We start from the raw sequence: 24,697 nt of genomic DNA, 5'->3' as shown, positions 1-24,697 counted from the left end.
ATCAATCTATCAGGGCACAGACTAACATGAGGAAACGCTGAGCTGCAGTCGGATAAAGAGAAGAATCATTTAAAGAGGAGATTATGTTCTGCTCATGGTCGGCCTGCAGCAGAACTAAGATGGAAGGAAGCCAGGATCTGGAAGCAAACTTCACAATCTTGACCCAACCGTTGCTGCTCTGGCAAACACACTCCAAGACTTGGCAGTCTCCACTTTCCACTGTAAACCTATTGCTTCAGCCTTTTGTTAAAGCCCTTTACAGCATTTCAGTGTGTCTATAACACCTCTGTCCACAGACCCAAGAGGACACATCTGGACAAGCTAAAAATCTGAACTAAATGTTTCACTGTTTCTCAGTCCTCACACTTTATTCAGAGCCTTGTCCTTGGTTCAGTGGGAGGCCTTTAAAAAGTACAAACTGTGACAATGAGCTTTTTACACATTTATGTTTCAGGACATCAATCATTTCTCATTTCATTCCTTCATTAAATCAGTAAAGGTTTAACATTTGCTGCTACTTGTCTCAAATCCACAAGACCTCCATACTGTCCAGACCAAATAAATCAGTCACTAAAGTAAGACTGAATTCTGTCTGCAGGAAGATGAATTTAACTTAATCAAAGACAGAAAATCTCAGACTGCTCCAGTTATTACAACAGTCTAAAATCTTCTAACAGGATTTTCTTCTCACTTGTCAGCCTGTGACAGATTCTGAAAAGAGGGCGGGGCCTTAAAACCTTGTTTGATTAGCAGCCTCTTTGTTCCTGACAGTAATGATTTAACTGCTTCACTCAGATTCTGATCAGAGACTCAATAATCCTGAGAGAACAAAAAAATGTCTCCAGGCTGATTTCACTGTGATCCCGACCGGTGGAGTTCTAACGGGCCTTAAATGACTGAGGCCTGTAAAGTCTGCACATCTGCCTGATCCATTGTTAATAGAGGAAAGACTGAAATCTAAAAGTAAACACATCAAAGATCAGAGCTGATAGAATCTGAACAAAGTCTGAACATTTTACACCAATAATCTCTTTAACTGCATAAACCGAAAAAGGATCTGACAGAGGAGAGTGGAAACAATGACACAGTGAGTCGTGCCTAAGTAACGGCTGCATATAAAACTCACATATGAACTGATGCCACATTAAGCTGCAGCAGGCTAAACCTCCTGTTCTGGATCCATTGTGTTAATTCTTTGCACACTGAGAAACTGCTGTGAAGCACATCAGCTGAGCAAGCACAGGCTCCGAAGGTTATTGGCACGTGGGGATGAAATGTCTAATTCTTATTAAACCTCTTTCACACAGAACTGTATCAAACGCTGTTCCAGTGAGCAGGTAGAGATTTGTTGAAGTCATTCTGATCAGTTTTACCCCCCAAATAAATCACAAAAAGAAAGGCAGAGAACATGTGTTCTGTATGTCTAACATGGTGTGTTAACATGCATCTCCATGACTGCAGGAGGGACAATAAATAGTAAAGTTGTGTGCATACATAGCTACGTTCTCCATGCTGATTGAACACTTCCAAATGGCCCCGGTGGCAGCAGCCAGGAGCTGCTTGTTCTCTGCTTTAGAGAGCAGTGACACCAGAGGCTGCAGGCCGTGGTGGCTGCGGACCAGATCCCGGGTCAGTTTGTCCTCTGCACACTGTGAAACAAACAAGAGATCTGAGAGAGATCTTGCAGTCTGGCTCTAGTCAATAGCACAGAAATCAGGTGTTTGTTTCAGTGAAGGGCTTCAGTCCAAATAAAAGGATCTCTGTTTTCACCAGGATAGACTTCAGAGAACTGCGCAGAGCAGAAGACAGAAACCCAACTACCTTAAAGATTGCACTGGCACAAAGCATCTGGAGCTCCTCATTGTCACTGCTCAGGTTTTTCACCAAGTCCTTCACCATTCCTTCATTCTGAATAGCAACCCTGTAATTTTTCTGTAGGAACAGAAAAACACAACAAAACAACACAAGCATGAATAAATATTCAAATATTCCTATACATGCTTAAAAATAATCAAAAACCTTTAATTAATCCCACATTTTAAATAAAACTTGATCTTGATCTGCTTTTTCTTTACTTCTTGATAATAGTTGTCAGTTTAGATGTCATTCAATCTGATGCAAACATGTCTACTGATCTCACACGTTCATCATTTAAACCTCACTGTGGACGCTCTGTCGTTTCTTGACCTTTTAAGCTGCCTGCTGGACACTGTGCTCACCTTGAAGCTGACCAAGTCCTCCACCATTTAAAGCTGAGGATTTCACCAATAGTTTTAAATGTCATCCTTGATCCAAACTGCAGCCAGACTGACTGTTGTGGGGAAACTGAAAGTCTCCAGCACACAAGGAGAAACATTTCATTCTGACATCTAAGGAGTCAGAATGTCCTGTTTTTACAGTTTTCGCTAAAAAAAAAGTTTTAAATGTTTTAGATTTTTGTCATTAAAATGTCAAATAACTTCTACATTGGAAATTCATTGTTTGCTGTACTTATAGGCATACTTTTAAAGTGTCATCATCTGCTGGACTTTGTTTTTATTTGTCACATTTGGTGTTCAGAATTTGACTCATTCATCAGTTTTAATATTCTCAGAGTTTATATACGTTTTGTTTGGCTGTTGTATTTTAATCCTTGTTGTTGTTGCTGTTTATTTAGCTGTGCAGCCATTTTTCTCAGCTCCAACTCGTACCTGGTTCCACTAATCACCTCCTAAGCTTTGTACGTCTGCCAGTTTCTGCTACATCTTGGCAGATTATGCTGTTCTGTCTTCTGTTTCTTTGTCACACCTGTTTCCAGCCCTGATATTTGTCATTGTGTCATCTCTATTTTTGGATTTTGTAACACCATGATTTTCCTGTTGTCCAGTTTCCATTTCAGCCCTAGAACTGCTAACGCTCCTAAATTTTTCTATTCCAAAACAGGAAAAAATAAGGATAAAAAAGTACTACAAATGTTTTACATACGCAATAAATATTTAATGACAGAATTAAATTAGTAAAAGTTTGTAGGAAGCTTTACTAGTTTAAATGACTGATAATTTGATCAGTTAGTACTTGAGTAGACTTTTTACAAAATACCTTTTTACTCTTCCTTCAGTAATTTCTTGGACGGCTACTTTTTTCTTTTACTTGAGTAAAAATATGCTGTAGTGCTACTTTTACTTGAGTACGGCCTTTGGGTCGTCTGCCCACCTCTGGATGTTAGTCATACAGTGGCCAACATGCTAACAAACACTCTGAAGTAATCTGCATTTAGGATCCTTTCTATGAAGAGCTCACCAATTAGGGTCAAATAGCTGCTCATTACGGTACTTAGAAACAAAGACAGACAGTGATTGGTTGTGAAGAGCTGTGTGCAGACTACACATTCATGTACCGTAGCCTAAGGAAACACATCACTGGTCCTGACAGCGGCCCAGCAGTTTAGTGTGCACCACTGGGTTCCAGATTGATTGAAATTGGGAAAAAAAATAAATGTTTGTGCTGAGCAGTCTCACCCAGCACCCACCTCAAACACACAGCACATGCATACACTTCAGCATAGTTTTCTATCAAGTGCTACCATTAAGCTAAACCTACTGCTTGTGTCAGGCCTCATGCCTATGATGAACAGACCACTTAAATATTTAGCGAGTCTGGTTAAAGTTTAATGCCTGGCTCAGTGTGCACCTTCACATCTTGAGGAATGTCTGTGCTTGTGTCAACAGCCTTTGTGCCAGGGTTTAAAAAAAAACGACTCGATAATGAGCCGAATGTTAATGTAATCCTCAACCGCGCTGCTCTCCACGTCCCAGCTTTGCTTCTGTGTTTGAGGCGGTACGAACGCCTCAGATTATCCTCCTTGTTTAAACTTCGACGTGTCGTCGATCTGGATAAACGCCACAGTCCGACAGGACGCCTGCCGCTGCTTTTGCCACACTTGCCAGTTATTACAAATAGTACGCAACAAAGAGAATGTTTAAATTGGAATAGTCAAAATTCCAATTTAAATTGGAATTTTGCACCCTCCAGGACCCTGCACCCTCAGCAGGGTCCTGGAGGGTGCATGGGAGTTCGCCCAACCAGTCTACATGTGTTTTGTGGACTTGGAGAAGGCGTTCGACCGTGTCCCTCGGGGAGCCCTGTGGGGGGTTCTCCGGGAGTATGGGGTACCGGGCCCTTTGATACGGGCTGTCAGGTCCCTGTATGACCGGTGTCAGAGTCTGGTCCGCATTGCCGGCAGTAAGTCGGGCTCGTTTCCGGTGAGAGTTGGACTCCGCCAGGGCTGCCCTTTGTCACCGATTCTGTTCATCACTTTCATGGACAGAATTTCTAGGCGCAGCCAAGGTGTTGAGGGGATCCGATTTGGTGGCCTCAGGATCTCATCTCTGCTTTTCGCAGACGATGTGGTCCTTTTGGCTTCATCAGATCGTGATCTGCAGCTCTCGCTGGATCGGTTCGCAGCAGAGTGTGAAGCAGCCGGGATGGGGATCAGTGCCTCCAAATCCGAGGCCATGGTCTTGAGCCGGAAAAGGGTAGAGTGCCTTCTCCGGGTCAGGGGGGGTGTCCTGCCCCAAGTGGAGGAGTTTAAGTATCTCGGGATCTTGTTCACGAATGGGGGAAGAAGGGAGCGGGAGATCGACAGGCGGATTGGCGCAGCGTCTGCTGTCAAGCGGGCGCTGTACCGGTCCGTCGTGGTGAAGAGAGAGCTGAGCCAAAAAGCGAAGCTCTCGATTTACCGGTCGATCTACGTTCCCACCCTCATCTATGGTCATGAGCTTTGGGTCATGACCGAAAGAACGAGATCGCGGATACAAGCGGCCGAAATGGGTTTTCTCCGTAGGGTGGCTGGGCTCTCCCTTAGAGATAGGGTGAGAAGCTCAGTCATCCGGGAGGGACTCAGAGTAGAGCCGCTGCTCCTTCACATCGAGAGGAGCCAGTTGAGGTGGCTTGGGCATCTGGTCAGGATGCCTCCTGGACGCCTCCCTGGTGAGGTGTTCCGGGCACGTCCCACCGGGAGGAGGCCCCGGGGAAGACCCAGGACACGCTGGAGGGACTATGTCTCTCGGCTGGCCTGGGAACGCCTCGGGATTCCCCCGGAGGAGCTGGAAGAAGTGGCTGGGGAGAGGGAAGTCTGGGCCTCTCTTCTGAAGCTGCTACCCCCGCGACCCGACCTCGGATAAGCGGAAGAAGATGGATGGATGGATGGATGAATGGATAGTCAAAAATAGAATAATATTAACCTGAATCTCAATGATGATTTATGATGATTAATGACCGTTTCACAGAATCAGATCAACATGTCTTACAGCAAAAGAACAACATTACTGGATACAGAGGCTCTCCTCACCTGTGAGGCACATTCCTGCAGGGTTCCCACAACAGGGATTGCAATTTTCTCATATGGAGACCTGAGCAGGAGTCCCAGCAGAGGGATCCCCCCAGCTTTACGAATGGCCTCCTTGTTCTTGCTACTTTTGCTGAGGCTCCACAGAGCCGAGGCTCCACAGCGGGCCACCTCCAAATTCTTCTCCATGTCTTCTCCCGGTTTTGCCGAGTAATGGAAGCAGTCCAGCATCTTCACCTGATCAGAAAGAGGATCCCAGACTTTTAAACAACTCAGTGAAGCTGACATGATTCCAGGAACTCCTTGAGGTTTGCTTCCTACTTTGAGGTGATAATAGAGGGTTTCAAATGGGAAGAATAAGTAGTTGGCCATGATTAAGGGTGTAATTAAAACTCTTATTACCGCTGGCTGTGCAAGGATGAAAACAACAGAAATGCAGGAGAGAAAAAGTAGTACGACAGATGGTGATGTTAGAGCTGAGAAGCCCAATGTGACGACTATGATCTTCAGAGTTTGAACCCATACTTCCTGACCAGTGACAAAGCTATAACACTCTGCACAGTTAACAGGAAGAACAGCATGAAAGGAATCCGCCTTGTGAGCAACTCACATATGAGCACATTCGATTTGGATCTGGGGAAAATATACAAGGGAGGGAGGCTTTAATTACTGCTACTTCTGTCAACAAACAGGAATACATGTCAGAGGGTGGAGGAACTTGTTAAACTGCTTGTAAGACATAACTAACCTTTCCTTGACCTCAAGCATGTTTTCACAGGTGCTTCTTTAGGGGGCCTTCCTGAGATACTCCTTAGTTGCCTCTAATTGTCTGTGTGCAGAATTTAGTTTCTGTTTCCCTTCCTTGTTATCAGAGTAGCCCCCCTTTTTGTTAGGATCACTCTCCCACTTCTCATTCACTCCTTTTCCCTGCTAATAAAAAGACAAGTTCTGCAGCAGAATGACAGAAAGCAAGGAGATCGGCTTGTAGGAGCCGATCCTCTGTGCCTTCTCAATTCTTGCAAGAATTTGGTTGAAAACTAAGTAACGTTGTCTGTGGGTCTTTTTATATAGGTTGAGAAAATACCTATCAACTTTAAATTCAAATAAGCTGCTGTTGGCTATGCTCCCCTAACTCAACATTTATGCTCCCAAATGAAAATGGCTGCAAATAAATGCATAGTTATACAAACACACATATTTGAATTGGAGCCTCCTGAACAACAAAACAAGAATGCAACAAATGTTTTCTGAATGGTAAGTCAACAACAAAACACTTGTCTTTTCCAGTAGCCATTGCACAGCATATATAGCTGGAAAACCATCTGGCCTAACTTGCTGCAGATAAGCATGGGTTACAGTTGTCGGGCTGAACTCTACAATGGTTGGAGGTTAAGGAAACGGTTTGTTTTCCGGACACCTAAAAACATTCATTCATTGCCACAAAAGAGCTGGGTGTTTTCTTTAAGAGCTTGGACTGTCTTATAGAAGCAGTTGAGGCCCGAATGGAAGCACCCAAAAGGAAGCAAACCTCCATCATTCCGAGCTGAGACTCACCAGTTTTCTGATTCCTCCATGTATCCTCACCGTTCTTCTTGCTCTTCTGAACTTAGCCACATGTGCAATGGTCTCAGAGGCCAAGGCCTGCAGCTCCTTCACTGGTAAGTCCAGGTTGTTCACCATCCTCTGCAGGCCTCGCATGTTTACAATGGTCTGTCGGATGATAACGTTCTGGCTGATCTTTGCCAGGATTTTTAAAGATCCAATCTGATCATATGACAAAAGCAATGTGTGAAAAAAAAGAAAGAACTATTACTTTCCAATAACTGTGCTGAAACAGGAATATATAGAAGTCAAACACTCAGCTGTATTTCTAATAAAAGTAGTCAAAAGTCAGAATAAAAGCAGTTCTGCACTGAATGATCATTCCTGCACATGCGCAGGTTGAGTCCTTGGTCCCTTGGAATTACTGTGTCTCACAAGAAAGTTGAGGGATTGAGCGCCGAGTGTCATGTGACTTTATAGACTCACATGGGTCACCGGCAGATCACCGGTTGTAATTAACATTCAACCTACACATGCGCAAGGATCATCATTTAGCCCTTGAAGAATCTGCTCTGGCGATCAAACCATAGTCATACTAGTGAATAACAGCTGCCTGTGTGTTTAACAGCCTGCTCCCTGTACCAACACTCCTGTTACACTAACTGTTATCATACTGACACATAGAAGCAGTTCCTGTCATGACTGCAATCCATCCAGGTCCAGCTTAAGTAAAGCTACTCACTTTGCTTCTGATGTCTGTAGTATCCAGCAAGTTAAGGAGGAGCTCCAGCCCACCTAAGTCCAGGATGGCCAGTTGGATGACCTCCTTCATTAGATCAAGATCCATCATGGCGCAGAGAACAAGCACAGTGGCTGTCTGGTCGGCTGCCTAAAAAGACGTTTATCAAACAGGAACAAAGAAAAATGAAAGAGAACATTCAAGGCTAAAAGGGATTGATGCAGTACTCATAGTGTTACTATTACTGTGTGCAGTTTCTCTCTGATTCACTTTGACTGAATGTGTTTGGTTGTTACTGCAGGCTTGTACATAGCTGTGTGGTGGTAACCACTGAGGGAAACATTTATTCTGCAGAGCGACTGAAGCTCCTGGACCAGAACCCGACACTGTGTTGAATATTGTGTTTAAATGCTTGTTGTCTTGAAGTTATTATCTTTAGACCTAAAGAGGAACGATCTAGAGTCAGCACACAGCTTCAGTCAGAAACCAGTGATCAGGCCTGAATGCTGAGTGTGGTGATGGACTCAAACCTGAACCGCCAGAGCTACAAATTCAGCCCATCTCCTGAAAAACATTTCCAAGATTATAAAATCTAATTCACTGATTGATTGTTATGCCTCTGTTGTGTTCTCATCATAGCTAGAACTGAGTGAGTATCATCAGTACTAATGATCAAACATAGAGGTGTGGAATAAACACATTTTCTTGAAATGTCAATCTAATGTTTATTTTCCAACATACTCATCAGTGGAGTCCTATCTCCACAATCTCTAAGTTGTGTGATCAGACCTTCACAGAGCAGTTCTCTGACACCGCAAGACAACAGGAACATGTGTTCTCCATATCATGAAGCTAAATGTGAACCATTTGCCCATTAGCAGCAGTGGATCTACTGCTTCCTTTGTCTCCTCTATTCTAACTCTTCAAAGGATTTGCTGGGCCAGCTTCATGCCTTGTAAAAACAAGAAAAAATGTGATGTTCAGGAGCGATAGCTGGGAAATCAGAAAACAGATCATATGTTTTCATTTTCAGACGCTTTGGTCTGGAGGGATTGTCGACATTCTTTAAAACATCGACACCATCTGAAGTCTCTTATGATGAAGGATTCCTGACTTTCCTTCAGCAGGATCAGAGCAGATGCTCCAAGACGAAAACATCCAACCACTATTCAACCTTAGAAGAAATTATTCAAATCAATGTAAACTGTTTAAAACCTGTATCAGTGCTTTCTTTGTCCTCAAGTGTTAACTGAGATTTATTTAACAATCTTTGCTTACTGAGCTATAACAATCAGATTAGTTTTTATTAACAATAACAGACATGTTTCCACATGTTGCTTAACTTCCATTGAAAGAAGATCAAAATAATTTCAACAGTAATAACCTCTGTAGCCATGGCATTACAACATGCTGGCTATAGAAGATCTAGTGAACGTTTAATGAATATAAAAAAATGAAAGAATCTTCTTGGAGGTCACTCTGTAATAATCATTGAGGAAACGCACACGGGCAAAGGAAACAGCATTAGCATGCATTGGTACCGAGGTTCTGAAGGAGTTGACCCACTGAGAGAGTAAAAGTATTTAGGATAAAGTCTCTAGAGCTGTTAAAATATGTCTAAATAAAGCAGAAGATGTCAGTATATATTCTGCACAGTGGCACAGTTGGGCTAGCATGTTCTCCCTGAGCATGTCAGGGTTCTCTGAAGGTACCAGAAAAACTGTCAGGTGGATTAAACTCTACATTTTCCTTAGGTATGGGTGTGTGTGCATGACAGACACAACCCCACAAGCGTGTTGGATAATGGATGGATGTCATATCTATGAAAATGTCATAAGAGTGGTCTTTAGAGATTTGACTTTCAAGCGTCTGAGTGAACAACCTGAGACCAAGTCAAAGAATAAAAAGTCCCCAAATATGTTCGGGTGCAGATTACTCCACTAATTCTTAGAAATCAACACCACAGTGGCATCAGGTGCATAAATTAGTGATTCTTAACAAGCTCTTCTAGCTGTTATGGAACAGTTTATACAAACGTTTCATCTTCTTTTTTGATGAAACTTTGTAGTTAAAAAGGGTAAAACTAGTCTGAAGGATAAAAGCAGCACCAAAAGTTTCTTTCATGAACTTGATGAGCCTCATGAAGATTCCTTCCACATGTTGCTGCTTCTCTCCCTGCAGGTTTCTCTGCCTGAGCTGCTAACAGCAGAAGCCTCCACGTGGCTGAATGGAGGTCTTCTTGTAATCGGGTTCCTCTGGAGCTGCAGCTGGGATTCTGCAGACACAGTCTGACCTGCTGCTGCTCCAGGCCAATAAATCACAGCACTAAGGATGTGGAGCAGGAATGAGGTGAGCAGCACTGCCAGTGAGGCCCTGTTGACCCTTTATGCAATTCTGTTCTGCATGTGACCTGGACATGTTGCTAGAAGGAGTGAACATCTGTGTTAAGTGTGGTGCTCTGATCTGCAGCGTTGGGTTGGTGCAGATGAATGCAGGTGGCCGACAGAGCTTTGTAGATCTTAATGTCAGAGAGGAAACCTGGCAGAGTTTGAACTGATGAGGACAGATCAGTGTTCAAACTGCAGGTTCAGAGTGAAGATCACCCAGTAACAACAACAATCCAGTCTCTGGATGCTCCATAGGAAGGATGCTGGTAGAACTGGACAGAATGATTGATTACTGGATGTCCAATAAAATAAAGCTGAATCATTTAATATTTATCGGTGTCATAAAAGGAGTTAACCTCTAATGGTTAACTCCTAAAAGGTTAGATCTTGATCTAGATCTAGTCTTTGACTAGAATGAAGTTCTAGTCTTTGAGTTGAGAAATGCTTTGTTCACAAGAAGAAAATGATGTCATCATTAAACTTGTGAGAATAAATAATTATTAGAAAAACTAAAACAAACCATCAGATGTTAGAGGACAACATAATGAGACAGAAATGAGCTTCTGGTGAGAAAACCTGTTGCTACTGACTGCTTTATGGATCATTTTTATTGCAGCAATCAGTCATGAAGATCTGAGAAGAACAATGCAGCAGTTCTGCTTCTGGCCAGCAGAGGGAGGAAACCTTAACGAGGACACAGCTTGCATCAATCAGCTACTGTTAAATTCATTAGTTTAATGAAAATCTCAGTTGATATTTAAACAAGTTTAACATCATCTTCCTAAAATATCTCTAGTTTTATCAGCTCAGTTCCTTCCTGTTAAAATAAATCTATTTATAACAGGGATGATGAAACGAAGCTCATACTTTAACACTGATGCATCGGAAACTGGAGAGGAAAGTGAGAATTATGTAAAACAAACACATGAATTCATGTTTGTCAGAAACTGACTTCAGTTTGCATTCTGGATGTTGTGAGAATCAACATGAGCCTCATAGAGGAACAGGCCTGCAGCCGTCCAGGTAGAACAGCAAACACTTCAGACCCCTGAGCAAATATTCCCCCATAAACATCATTAAAACATCAAACAGATCATGATGCATGTGTCACTGTGTGAAAGTGTTTCACTTTCTAAACAACAAGCAGCAGTCTGTGGAGAGAGAGGGAAAAGATCGGTTCCTAAAATAAAAACAGATATTTTTTATTTGCTTTATTTATGGTGATGATATTGTAAAATGACTGCAGACCAAAGATCATAAATAACTGCACTGTGGGGTTTCCAGACAGAAAGAGAGCAGGACATGCTGTTTAGAGTTACATGCATCTTTCTGCTGCAGGAAAACACAAAACCCTAAAGCCATCAGCACAATCCTGATGTTAAACTTTAAAATACACTGAACAGTGTGTTGATTTGATCTGAATGTTGCCTCTTTCATATCACTTCCATCTCTTTGTTCCTTTGCTAGAAATAGTGAATTGCTCCTTTGAGACATGGAATTTCCTTCCAATTATTTTCTATTTTCTTCAGCTAAAAATTCCCTCCCATAATTCCTCTTGACTGGAGAGTTTTCCACAAAACATTTCTTTCCTGGAGTGAGCAGGATCTCATTTAGCAACAAGCTCTGGAAGTCAGAAAATAATCAGTTCCAACAGGACACCACAAAATTGTTTCCTGAACATCAAGCCCTTCAGTATTAAGCTATGAGGTTATTTTTACTGCTGAAGAATGAAGTGTGAAAGTTATTTCTAATATAATCTGTCTGAGTGATCCCGTCTAGATAAAATAGAAAAGGGATCAGAAAAAGGAGGAAGGAATTCTCAGGTATTTCCAGTCATTCTCAGGCGCTGCTGCATCCAATTTAATATTCCCCATATGTCAAATCTATCATAGATTTACTTGTCTGTGGTTTGGGCTAACAGGGATACAGTTGTCTGTCAGCACTGCCTCCTGAACTTTGGCTCTGATATGCAAACCAAACAGTTCTGTGTCAGAACAACAAGAATCCAATCAAACACTTCAGGAAACATCTCCATCCAAAGCAGAACTTTAAATAGGAGCAGTTGACATCGATTTCCTCTGACTTCCTTCAGTCACAGACTCGGATCACAAGTCTGGATCTAAACAGCTGGCATGGTCTTATAGGAATACAGATTTTGGGAACAGTTTTGATTGGAAGACAGATGGACAGAAACAGAGCTCTGATTTTACTGCCTCCTGTCAGCTATAGGCTGCTTTGCCTGAGCTAGAAAAACTCTCACTACATTGGGATGAATTCTATCTGTGGAAGGAAACAACAGTGTTCTGGGTGATGTTCTGATACCTTGAGGTACTTCACGAGTTTCTGGACCTGCCAGTATTCAGACTGCAGTTCAGTGCTGGTGTCAGGACGTCGCTCTGTCTGCTCCTCTTCCTCCTCACTTTCACTGGAGCTCTCGCTGCAATGCTCCTCTGAGAGGGATGCTACTATGCTTCTCCTGAACACAAACAGCACATCTGTGACTGTAGATAACCACGTATGCAGGAGTCAGAGAGGATCCATTTCAGACAAAGGGATGAGCTGTAACATCATGATTCATCCTGAGAGTTTAAATGGATAAACAGCCTGGCCGTCCCACACTAGAGCACCCATTAACTATATTCATATCTAAGTTTCAAGTTAGAACTTCCACAAGATCTAAGCAGCGGGAAAACACATCAGAATAATGTCACAGGAGGACTGGAGCTGTCATCATACAGAGAGCAAAGACTTGTTGAGCCATTTATGCAACCACAACTGTTGATGTTTCTTTAAAACTGCAGAGCTGGTTAGATGAGGAAAACTGGGCACTGTTCCCATAAACAGCCAGATCGCATTTCCAGGAAGAAGATTATCAGAGAGAGGAAGCTCATCTGAGTGGTTTTCAGGATGCGGCAGATGAACGATCAATGAAGCTTCTCCAAAGTGACCAGAACTGTGGTGTCCTGCTGTGGTGGGAGCTGATGAGTGGACCGACCCTGGAGTCTTCACTGAATGGACAGAGAACGTGGCCAACAAAGAAAGCAATCACATATGGTGGCTTAAATCAACTTTGTTGATTCCACTAGTGCTAGTAGCAAGGAACCACAGATGTGACAACATTCAGTTCCTTCTGTCAGCATCCAAATCTGATGCACAAAATACCACAAAGTCTTCAACATCAGAACAATATGAAATGAAATTAGTTTTACAGTTAAACTGTTCAATATTTTATCTTCACAGTTAAAAGGTAAATACCAGTAGAAATACATGACTGGTATCTCCTAAGACAGATGCCACTTAGGAGCTGCTCTGCTTTTTTTACAATTCTTAATAATAATAAAACTGGATTTATGGCACACGTTACATGTACATTTCAAAGTGTTAGAAAATGCCAATAAAAGCATTAACCATTGTAAAACATAATAAAAACTCATTTAAAATATCAACCATAAGATTTTAAAACCAAGAATGTTGTCAGTTCTTTTCAGAAAGTCTTTGTGGTCTGTGGCACCCTGGGATGGTCCGGAAGCTCAGTCCACAACTAAGGACAAACTGAGAAAAATACCCAGTCTCCCACCAAAGTTAACTTCGTTTGAGGACGCTCCTGTGTTGTGCATGGATAGTACTTCTAGAAAACGAGGTTCAGTCCTATGAATGATCTTGTATTGAATCTGTGCAAAAATAGGGAGCAAGTGAAGAGAGTAGTGATGCCGCCATATTTTCTGACTGAAAATGCAAATAAGTCTCTGTTTCATTCTTTCCTGATCGCCAGTGGCAGCAAACAGAGTGGATATGTCTCCTCCCACTCCACGCATGTCGAGATTTAATGTAAACAAAGCTGAGAACGTGACACGTAGCCCACCTGGGCGTGCGTCTATAAATAGAATGTGGAGGGCTATATTTGGTGTCTTATCTTCTCGCTGTTGACTTGGCGTTCTTCACAATAGTCCATGTGTTGGGTGCTTATTGGTTTCTGCAGGTCTGAGAGTATTTTGTCATCTGTGAGAGTGAACAGGCTGTGTCAGATAGAGGGTCTGCTGTTCAGAGCTACTGTCATCTGTCATTGTAAGAAATGCCTCGACCGTGATCCGGGAGGCAGGTGGATGTACCAGCAGAGGAACGGTCTCCAACTATAAGTTGTCAGTCAGTTGAGACAGTTGATGAGAATGCGAAGTGGAGTGGATGTTGGTGATTTTAGTACAGAAAAAAACCCAAGAACCTATTCCGCTAGATCTGGTAGATGAATATTAGAAAGGTGAATCAACACTTCAGGAGTTTTATTTCATCAGGAAAAAGTAAAAGGTGAGAACATCTCTGTATTCTCCTGTTGCATTTTAAGAACCATTGTTTATGTTAAAAAGGAACAAAACAAAGGGAGCTTTTGTTTCCTCCAGCGTTTCTGACCATTTATTGTGAATTTATTTCTATCACAACTTATGCTGCAGCTGCCATATAAACATTTGCTATAGTTGTTGGAGTTACAAGTTCCAGCACCTTTGCTGCTTTCATTTAACAAAACACAAGCTTCTTTCTTCTGTGATGCTGTAAAATGGGAACATTTTCACCTGTGCAGCAAAAACTTTCCTTTCTAGACCCAGACAGGGAAATGATAATATGTAACACTTACCTCCTCTGGGAAGCTGTAAGTCCAATTGAAGATGCTGCTGTGAGTCCAACCTTCATCGTGACCTTGGTTTTGGATCCCAGTCTTTTCTTCTCTGCAGCGCTCATCATAAGATCCTCGTCCGAACTGCAATAATTTCAAATAAGAGTCATTATAACTGCTTCTACTTTTTATCATCATCATTATTTAACAATCTGAGACAAGGCTGGTACTTTTTAGCCACTGAGATCCTTTCAACTTGAGCCAGTTTCTCCTCCAGTCTGTCCACTTATCTAAAGCTCCAGCTGCAACAGCTCAGCTTTTTCTAGATCTATTTATCAGTCAGAGACCAGATGTGATCGCTGGGTTTTTTCACAACTTCTCTTGGTTTGGTGTCTGTAATTGGGCAGACAGGGTTTCCACACTCTGAAGTCTTTATTAACTCCGATCACTGAGCCATCAGGAATATTACCACTGATATTCATAAAGCATCCAATTATCTCTTCATAAAGTGTGACTGCTGGCAGGCATGCTGAGCAGATGTGGAGAGAGCTCAGCATCCTTCTGCTCCAAAGCTCCTCTGCACTAACAGAAGGATCACTGCCTCGATCTCTTTATGGTAGTCTGGTCAAATTTAAAGCCACTTTTATTACATCACTTCTCACTTACCCAAATATACTCAGCACACCAAGATTCCTCCATCTCTGACATGGTTCACGTTTCTTCCTGGCGTACAGAGCTTGCTGTACTTTCTCCCATTCTCGTTCTTCAGGCGTCTTGGGTTGGGCTTTTTCTATTTCATAATCCACGTGTGCAACATGAATACTCTTACGAGGTTTCTGTTCTACAAAATACTGATGGTGACAGAAAAAGAAAGAGGTTAAAAATAGAGAACAAAGATTCAGTTTGATTCCTGCTACTTGTGAAGATGTGTTCTGAATATTGTCCCAACCAACATTAGAGTTTAGTTATGTTTCATTGTTGGACAAAAAGGATATTAATGTCTAACAAAGTGTTGTCATGTCAGTCCAAGAAGAGGGAAATGAAAACAACAGAGCAGTTATTAGAAGCAAATGAGAAACCATGAACTGCCATAAAATCCCTTGTGAACAATCTGCAGGCCTGCATCAGGACTGGTTCTTTACTGAGGAACTGGAACAAAAGAACACGTTCCCAAAGCTTTCCAAAGCACAAATCCCTCTTTAATCATCTGAATGACATCAAACGTCTCCCATTCCTCAGAATCCAACTAAAAGCTCCCAGCTCAGTCTGAACTGAGCTGCTGTTCATCAGGTCTGATTCTGGTTCTGGAGGATTTGAAGCTCTAACAGCAAACTTTACAGCCTGTAGAAAAATGCCAACGTGCCTGTATGAATGGAGAGCAGGTCACAGTTTAATCACAGACACCTGCTTCTGCAGGAACAGCTCAGACTCTGATTGGCTGTTAGGAGCTGCACATTGTTAAGGGCAGGGAAAGGAATGAACGCGTCCATCTGCAGGTTGGGTTCACCATCAGCTGGAGCCAAGCACGGCCCATCGTCTCTCATTAAACACAAAGTGACTCGCTACTGGAAACATACAAGTCAGTTCAACCAACCACAGACTAACAGGCAGACTTTATTAGGCTAACCAAAATTCTGTAATTCTCTTATATGTGAAATGGACAAGAGCCATGTGTTTGCTGAAGGGAACACTCCCTAGAATAAAATCAAACTCTGTTCCAGATGTTTTTAAAACGCTGTAAGTGAGAGTGATGTCGGAGAGTTCTGAGCACTAAAACCTATTTTATTGGTAGGTGTCCTAACGTCCCCTCTGGGGTCCTCTGGTCCAGCACTGCTGGTTAAACTTCAACAACAAGCAGACATGTTTGGAGATCAGCTGCTGGTGTCTCTGGCTGCTGCTTTGTGGGTTTGAGCTTCTGCTTTGCCATCAGAGGAGGGAGCTGCAATGATGCAACTTTGTTTCCTCAAGTAGAACCTGAAGAGAGCCTGTCCATAAGAATGACTGCGATTCCTAAATACCTCCTAGATATGATGCTTGTTGTTCCATTTCACTAGAATCATCAGCAAACAACTGCTTTAAAATATCCTGCAGAGATAAAAACCTAAACTAACAGGCCAGTGAGCTGTATGGATCAAAGCAATGAAGGAATCTAAGGGGAACAGATCCAGACAATGATTAGTTCCACCACAGACTCCTTCACAGTTAGTTTTACTGCAGCTCTCCATCATTTTTATCTTCTTCAGGCTTTAGGCATCACCCTCCACACAGAACTCAAACATTAAAGCCTAAATGTTTTTTTTAATCGTGGCTCACTACGGCACTGCTCATTGGTTTGCTGAAGTCTCTACTAACCCCACAACTACCTATGATGGCACCTCCAGGTCTGTCAACAGCTGAAGGAAATGAACTGAGAACCAACAGATGACTATAGGCACGAGTCTCAGCCTTGAGGTGTTCCTCAAGGCTGAGACTCGTGCCTATAGAGTTCTTTTTCCTCTCCTTTCTACTCAAACAGTCAGACTTTCATCTTTTAAGTCGTCTCTCTAACATTTGCCTTACAGGAAGTAGTCTGCTCTTTGACTCATTTTCAACCCAATACTTGAGAAAAAAAACACAACATCCTGTCTGAGAAACCTGTGAAGATTTCATTTATAGCAGTCTAAATGTTCTGTTATGTGTAGATCCAACACAGCTTCATTGCCTCTGCTGAGACGCCTTTCTAGATGATTCATAGGTAAGTGTGAAGGTTTTAACCAACAACCGTCTGCAAAAACTGGATGGGTTCAAGGACTAAAAAGAAAAAAAGAAAAGATCCACAAACAGAATCTCTGAAAGATCTTCTTAATCTCCTTATAATGCTTCAGATCCTCAATATCTCTGTAGATACATATTCATTCTCACTGATGTGTGACAGCAGTAATAATCAAACCAAATGTAGTTTTGCTGCTTGAGACACAGACTATTCTTTTTTTTCCTCTTATATGCATCACAGTTTTTAGAAATCAAATTAAATATCTGTTATGATGATCTCCATTTATTGAGAATTATATAATTAATAAAAGGATTTTTCTAAAAATGAGCTTTAGAAACTTTTCCTTCAGTTTAAAACCAGAGCTGATCCTCAGAAATCAGGTGGAGAGCATGAAAGAAAACTTCAAGCATCCGATGATCCTGTGATGATGGCACATTTTCCATCAACAGTGTGAGGAAGAGAACCCAAGATCAAATTTCTAAATGATTAATAGAGTTTGTTAAGAACAGATGGAGTCCATTATTGAGGTCATCTGTTATGTTGTCAAATTACTTCAGTAGGAAATAGACCTACTGAATAAAACACACATATTTCAGTGTCTGGAATTGAGGAAAATGTGCCTCTACGTTATGTGTGTATATTGGCTTAAACAAGCCTTTACTGTTTTGACTGAACTTGGAAGAAAGCAGATCAGAAATGTTTCAACCCAGTGACAACCACACAGTAGCTTGCTGGCATAGAACAGCCCAGTGACTGATTCCTCACTCTGTTCAGCCACTAAACAGCAGATCAAAGCTTCTTCATGGACAAAGAGGAATTATTTATCCCCTAACAGGTTTGAGAAAAGACATGCTGGTGTGTTAGGCTTCGAAGCATCTTTTTCACTGTACCTGTTTTCTCACGTTCTTTTCAAAATGTGGAGATACCCTCTTTAGAAGTGTTGCCATGTCTTCATAAAAATCACCTTGTCTCTCATAGAGACTCTCGTCTTCTTCTTTGTCCAACCCCTGTGGCAAAAACATGAAACAAAATATGATCATTAATTATAATAAAGCAGTGATGCAAACCAAACAGATAGAGCTTAAAACAGTCTCTACCCATCAGCACGTCAAACACTTCATTTCTTTTTCCTTGTTTATTTAATGCATCAAAACTGAAAATTCCTGCATTTCTTTTTCTACAAATGCATCAGCAAACAACCAGTTCTAAAATAAATTTTTTCTTTCCAGTTCAGTAAAAATCAGATAATGATTATATGAGACAGAAAAGGGGATAATCTGGTGATCCTTTCAGTTTCTGACAGATTCAAAACTCTGTTCTTGATCAAGGAACATGGAACACATTATGTTTCATGAAAAATGTTAATTACATTTTATGATTTTAATGAAAAACTGCACATTAATACACTGATTTACCTGACCTGATAAACAGTTTCAACTACAGTAAACAGCACAGTTTTACTGCTTGATGCTGCTGCTTCTTCTACTCTTACCGCATTAAGAAAGACTCCAGCAGAGCAGCAGGTGATGTACAGGGCCTCAGCGTCACATGGCTCAATAACAACGTAACAAATCTCACCAAGTAGCTGTCTCCAAGGTGGAGCACGACAGCCGTTTGGAAATTCATAGTCTGAAAGAAAAAAGAAACACACTAAATGTGAGCATACAGGGCCATTTAAAACCTGCAGGAATCTCCCAGCAGACTTCCTATGGAGGAACTGAGGAAGATGGGAAGTCAAAGGAAACCAAGGATGGAAACAGAAGCTTGGGAAGCTGATGGTGATAAAATAGAAGCTCTGAAGAGAGCAGAGGATCATGAATCACACTTTCATTTCTAATGTAAATCATCCACTAAGAACCTCGGCCCCACAGCTACACTGTCTCACTTCAACCTCAGCTTGGAGAGTATTTTAATTGATTCTGCTGGAGAGCAGAGGGAGATGGAAACTTGTGTTGCCTCATGCTTTGTTTTCAGTTAGACAACAAGCATCTGTAGACTAAAGACTCTGTAAACCAGAATCTGTCAGACAGAATGACCTCCATGTTGGCTCCAGCTGCACAATATTCATATTTTTCTTATGGAAAAGCCAGCACTCATGTTAACAGTAAATTGTGAAGAAGATTTCAACCTGATGTGTATCTTAGTGACTTCAGCAGCCTCTTCCCCCCTTCAGTGCAGTACTGTTTCAAGAACTCCACTTCCTCCTCCACTGCGGCGGGTAAAAGCTTGACTTGTCTGGAGTCAAAATGTAGAAAAATAAAGACAGATCAAAGATCCTATCTGATTCAGTCATGTTGCCATCTTTTATCATGCTGCCTGTTTCTGTCCGACAGAACCACAGGTCACAGCAGATCAGTCTGAATGAGGAAAGTAGTCGTGGTCTGATTGAATGTGAAGACGTGTCTAAGTAGAGAGAGAGGTACTCACTTTGCTATTTCTCCAACAAACTTGTTGAGGATCTTTTCATCAATGTGTTTGAGCAGGATAAACAGCTTGACTCTGATATCTAACTCCAGAGCTGAGAGGTTTTCCTCTGGTGTGTTGACGAGACGCTGACCAACAATCTTAGCTATGAGGTCTCTATTTTCTGGACACAGTACAGATCAGATTTACAGAGTTAAACACAAACAATGATAGTTATTATTTTACACTGCCAATACCCCTGGCCTATAATGTACTGTACATGTTCACACACTGAAATGAAGTTAATATTTCATCCCCAGAACCCAGGAAATCAGTTCCACCTTCTTTTCTCAGACAAATACTGTCCATATTACCATCTCCGTCTGTGGTGCTAAAATAAAAGGCCATCAATGAAAAACTGCCAAAGGCAACATAATTGGATGCTTTCAGAGCATCAGCAGGAACACAGACAAATGAGATCAGGAGGTGATGGAGGAACGCTGGACAGCTTAGGATGGAAACAGTTACCTTCTAGACACGCTTGGAGCTCTTGACGCTTCCTGTCAGCTGCCAGTTGCAGCAGTTTAGAGAGCTGGCTGATGGTACGAACAGAAACAAAAGGTGGAAAATACTGCAACAGTGGCTTCCCCTCACTGTCTTTTTCAAGAGACTTTGCACCTATGGCACTGCATGGGAACCAAAAGAAAGAGAGAAAAAATGGGTCACCTGCAATTTTGGAGAAAACAGGCAAAATTTCATCCAGCAGACAGAAATGCTTTTCATCCAAGCAATATTGAAATAAGTGGAAAAATGAAAGCTTGACTTGTTTAGGCTGAATTTAACTGGACATGCAGGCTACAAAAGTCCACAAAAGTGTTTCTCATAATCAATTACTAAAAGACATGAAATAACCAAAAGCTGTTAAGGGTGTGTCAGAGCCTGGGAGGAATGTTTAATCCTGTTGGAGGGTTTCTCCACTGCCAGTCAGGTTTCTCCACTGCCAGTCAGGTTTAGTGTCAATCGCACAATAAAAGCAGACCAGAAGATCTGATGATATTAAATGGAACCTTCTCTGTTTCACTGAAAATGAAAAATACATGAATTGCAACAAAACTAAGTTATTCAGCTGGATACAGTCTGAATTGCTGCAGGAAATTCATTGCCCAGGAAAACGAACTTCCTGAGATTGTGTTGACACTGAGAGACTGTCTGAGTGATAACAGATAACAGTGAGAGCAGCAGCCAGTTCATCATTAGACCAACCTGATGACATAGTCTTCTTTGAAATCAACTTTCTTTAACGTGGTGGTCCACTGAAGCGGCTCCTCAAACAAGTGCTCTGCCTCCTGCGGGTGCCTGGAAACGAAATTCTCCACGTAGTTCAGGACTTGCGTCACTAAAAACTCGTTCAGTGGAGCGGACTCCAGTTTGCAGCAGCTGGTCCACTGGGCCGCCCTGCTCAGTATGAGCCCCATAGCGCCTCCTGAAGTTCAGAAATAGAACAAACTGGAGTAAAAACTCTCAAGTGTCGCTTCAGTTCAGTCTCGGTGTAAATAACAGACTCCTGACGAAAGAACGTCGAGCTGAGAAGCTGTTTTCTGAGGACTTTGACGATACAATTCTGCAGGACATTAGTATAAATATGAGCCATTTCTGGTTTTGCGAGTGTCTTATAATGTTACATATATATCTCCAGCAACTGAACATTGTGCGTTTGTAAAACAGAGCAGATACAATAAAATGAGCGCCTGTGAGTTGCAGTTGGGGCCGTTAGAGAGCAGTTAGTAGCAAGGACACACTCACTAAGCTAGCTCACCCTTTCAACACATAAAGCAGCTGGTGCTCAACTATCGTCGAACAACAAACTCAGATACTCATCTGGAGGCAGAGTGAACACAGTAAAATGCTCAAAACTATTTATATTCACTGACAAAAAGCGTTTACGGCACTTAAAATGTAACATTACCGTACTTTGGTAACAAGTTGGTTCAGTAGAATCTTCAGCAGGTGACAATAATCAACGGTTACCACGGCAACCAAGCGGCACGTTCTAGCGTCCCTTCTTTCTTCTTCTTCTTCTTGGATTTATTGGCGGTTGGCAACAAACGTTTAGTAGCATTACCGCCACTTACTGGTATGGAGTGTGGTTCGTGATGGTATATCTATTTATATATATATATATAAATTCCTACAAATAATAATAAGAATACTAATAATAAATAAAATAAATAAATCCTACCTATAGATATAAATATTTATACATATCTGTACTCATACACACACGCATACATACTTATATATAACTCTATATTCTACCCATCTATATCATGCACACATTCACAAACACACCTACTATAATCAAATTCTATGAAATAATTTCGTTTTCTTTAAAAATTGAATAACTATTTGTACATGTTTACTCCCCAAATTAGCGTCCCTTCTTTGTTGCTATGATACAGTCAAGAACAACAGAAACCGAGCCGGGCTCAACTCCCTCTTCTTGTTGTTTAAAATAAATAAAATAAGGAATAATGAAACCAGATTTGCGCAGAGATGGGTAGAGTACCAAAGAATTATTCTCAAATAAGGAGAAAAAGTATTTGGTAAAAAGGCGACTGGAGTAACCCACTGAGTCAGACAGACAGAATCTTTAGTTATGTGCACATTCTGGTATTTTAAAGAATAAATTGAAGAGAAAAAAACTAAAAAAAATAAATAACATTATTTCAAAATAACAAATTCAGGCAGAGGAATAACTTTTCCAAATCCATTTTGTTTTTAATATAAAATGAATACATTTTATATTAAAATATAATATAATATAAATTATATTTATATAATTTATATATAAGGTTAAAGTACTTCCAGTGACAGTATATGGTCTTTACTGTATATTAACTTCACCACCAAATGGGACAGCAGGCTCAGCAAATAAAACAACAGCATTAGAACTGTAGGTCTGTCTATTATTTTTTGGTTAACACATATTAGTTCTTCATTTTGTGAAGAAACTTACAGTGGGTCAAGTATCCAGAAATTTTATTCTATTAAGTTTATTAAAGATGTTTTTCATTTTGTTTTTAATGCAAACATATTGTCAGCAGTCTGGCTGGTTATCTGTCCCACTCAGAAATCTCTTTCCCGCACAATTTGTGGAGCAGCAAATATAATCTGCGCTGCCTTTTGGTTTTAGACCCACAGCATCCAGACAGCGCTGCTGTGAAGTAACGTGATGATCCATTAAGTTGTCCTGCTGCTCTAAATTGGCATTGCTGGAGGATATTTGACATCTATTTTTTTTTTTTTTAATGTTCCAAATATTTGACCAGTCGTGATTTTTGTCATATCTATCTATCCTCGGAATAGTTGTATTGTGCGTATTTTGGACTTGTAATAAGTAGCTGAGCACAGGGCGCCCGCAGCTGTAGCACGGATACCTTGAGATCTTCCTTTAAGTAAAACTGAAAAGAATAATTTTTGAATTTTTTTTATTATCTAACCCTCTTTGCTATTAACAACATTTAGGAGAAAAAAAGATCTATTGTGTCAAAACGTTTTGTACGTAGTGAGTCTGTGTGAGTCCTGGAGGACGGCACGCCAAAGCCTAAATGTTATTGGTCGGTTTACTTTTGTAAATTTGGCGGCTTGGCGCTTTTTCTGTAATCTAAAAATGAACGAGAGGAGTTTGAATCCTCCCGTAGTTCTAAGATCGGTCGTTTGGATACTGCCAGAGCTTTTTACCTTGTGCAAGGTTCTGGAGGGTCGCCAGTTTATGAGCTTTTTGTGTGCATGTGGGGGGGGGGGGGTGTAGGTGTGTGTGTGTGTGTGTGTGTGTGTGTGTGTGTGTGTGTGTGTGTGTGTGTGTGTGGTTTGGTGAACTGAAGAGCTGACGGGTCAGTTGGACAATTGTTTAACCTGTTACTGGTGCGTTCAAACCAATGATGTAATGATGTAATGATGATCCGTATTAAAACACGGAGTTTTAATACCATCAATCTGTATTCAGCTGTTCTCAGATCGGCTGCAGACATTTATCCTCTTTTACTTTTTTCCAGACTCCAGTTTTGAAAATGTTATAAAGTCCATTCCTCTATCTGAATGCTCTGTGTAAAGCTGCCTTCTGCATGTTCCCCACTGACAACTTAACATTTCTTTCTGATTATTTTCCACCAAATCTCTATGACCGCAGCGCAGGTTAGACCCTAAAACGTTGTCCTCCAGGTAAGGGGTGTTTACTGTTTACTTCAGGACAAATTGCGACAAACCCACTGAACTGACTGACAGGTTGAACGTCTTTCTGATTATCAGTAAAATCACTGATTTCCTCTGATGCTGACCTGTTTGACGCTTTATCTGCCAGCTGAACCAATAGGAAGGTGAGCTCTGTCTTTCAGATGGTTGAGAACAAAGTCAGAGCAGGTGGAGCGTCTTTGTCTCCACAGTTTGTAGGAATCAGCTTGATGGGGTCAGAATGTGAACCGATCAGTGAAATTCCCCCTGAGAGGAGGAGAGGCAGCAGCTCATCTACAGTAACAAGACAAATCATTTCTGATGCTGTTGTTGTTAGAGAAGTGAATTTATGAGCTTTCCTCCTTCTGCAGGTATTTTACTTGGAGGACTTTCTGAAAATGTGCCACTGGCTGCTGGAGTCGATGTTGAGTTCTGTGTGCAACAGAGTTCAGACACACTAGAGAGTTAACTTAGTGCATGATTTAATGTGAGCACCTGACTGGCTTTGAACAGGAAAAACAAAGAAAGAAGATGGATTGAAGACTGCGTGAAAATGTGGAAGCAGAAGCAGGATAAACGAGGGTCTTTATATATCTAACCCAGGTCTCTTTAGCCGACCTAATTGCTGTTTGTTAAAGCAGAGATTAAATGGAATGATCTCTGGGTCTTTTCCAAAGGAAAACTGATCTGCAGCGTGTTTAGAAGCACCTGC

The 24,697-nt window shown here is 41.4% G+C and overlaps 1 protein-coding gene across 3 annotated transcripts in view; it reads right to left on the bottom strand.

Moving 5' to 3' along the window:
• The window catches only part of odad2 (outer dynein arm docking complex subunit 2), a 35,580-nt gene extending 13,742 nt beyond the window's left edge, over positions 1-21,838 (bottom strand). The window contains exons 1-15 of one of the 3 annotated variants that reach the window (XM_028005842.1): positions 21,727-21,838; positions 21,019-21,238; positions 20,284-20,441; positions 19,780-19,939; positions 19,481-19,587; positions 18,845-18,981; positions 18,243-18,359; positions 15,267-15,451; positions 14,622-14,744; positions 12,317-12,470; positions 7,611-7,757; positions 6,881-7,090; positions 5,330-5,563; positions 1,822-1,932; positions 1,495-1,649 (exon numbers count right to left, since the gene is read on the bottom strand). In XM_028005842.1, the coding sequence (XP_027861643.1) occupies positions 1,495-1,649; positions 1,822-1,932; positions 5,330-5,563; positions 6,881-7,090; positions 7,611-7,757; positions 12,317-12,470; positions 14,622-14,744; positions 15,267-15,451; positions 18,243-18,359; positions 18,845-18,981; positions 19,481-19,587; positions 19,780-19,939; positions 20,284-20,441; positions 21,019-21,230 (2,210 nt within the window). In that variant the 5' untranslated portion in view covers positions 21,231-21,238; positions 21,727-21,838. Of the gene's footprint in view, positions 1-1,494; positions 1,650-1,821; positions 1,933-5,329; positions 5,564-6,880; positions 7,091-7,610; positions 7,758-12,316; positions 12,471-14,621; positions 14,745-15,266; positions 15,452-18,242; positions 18,360-18,844; positions 18,982-19,480; positions 19,588-19,779; positions 19,940-20,283; positions 20,442-21,018; positions 21,239-21,571; positions 21,590-21,726 lie in introns of those variants that run through there. The other 2 variants (XM_028005841.1, XM_028005840.1) reach the window with 2 other exon arrangements.
• Between the last annotated feature and the right edge of the window lie 2,859 nt (positions 21,839-24,697).

The sequence above is a fragment of the Xiphophorus couchianus genome, chromosome 21 (genome assembly GCF_001444195.1).
Source record: "Xiphophorus couchianus chromosome 21, X_couchianus-1.0, whole genome shotgun sequence".
Classification (NCBI taxonomy): Eukaryota; Metazoa; Chordata; class Actinopteri; order Cyprinodontiformes; family Poeciliidae; genus Xiphophorus; species Xiphophorus couchianus.
This window is presented reverse-complemented; position numbering and strand designations above follow the sequence as displayed.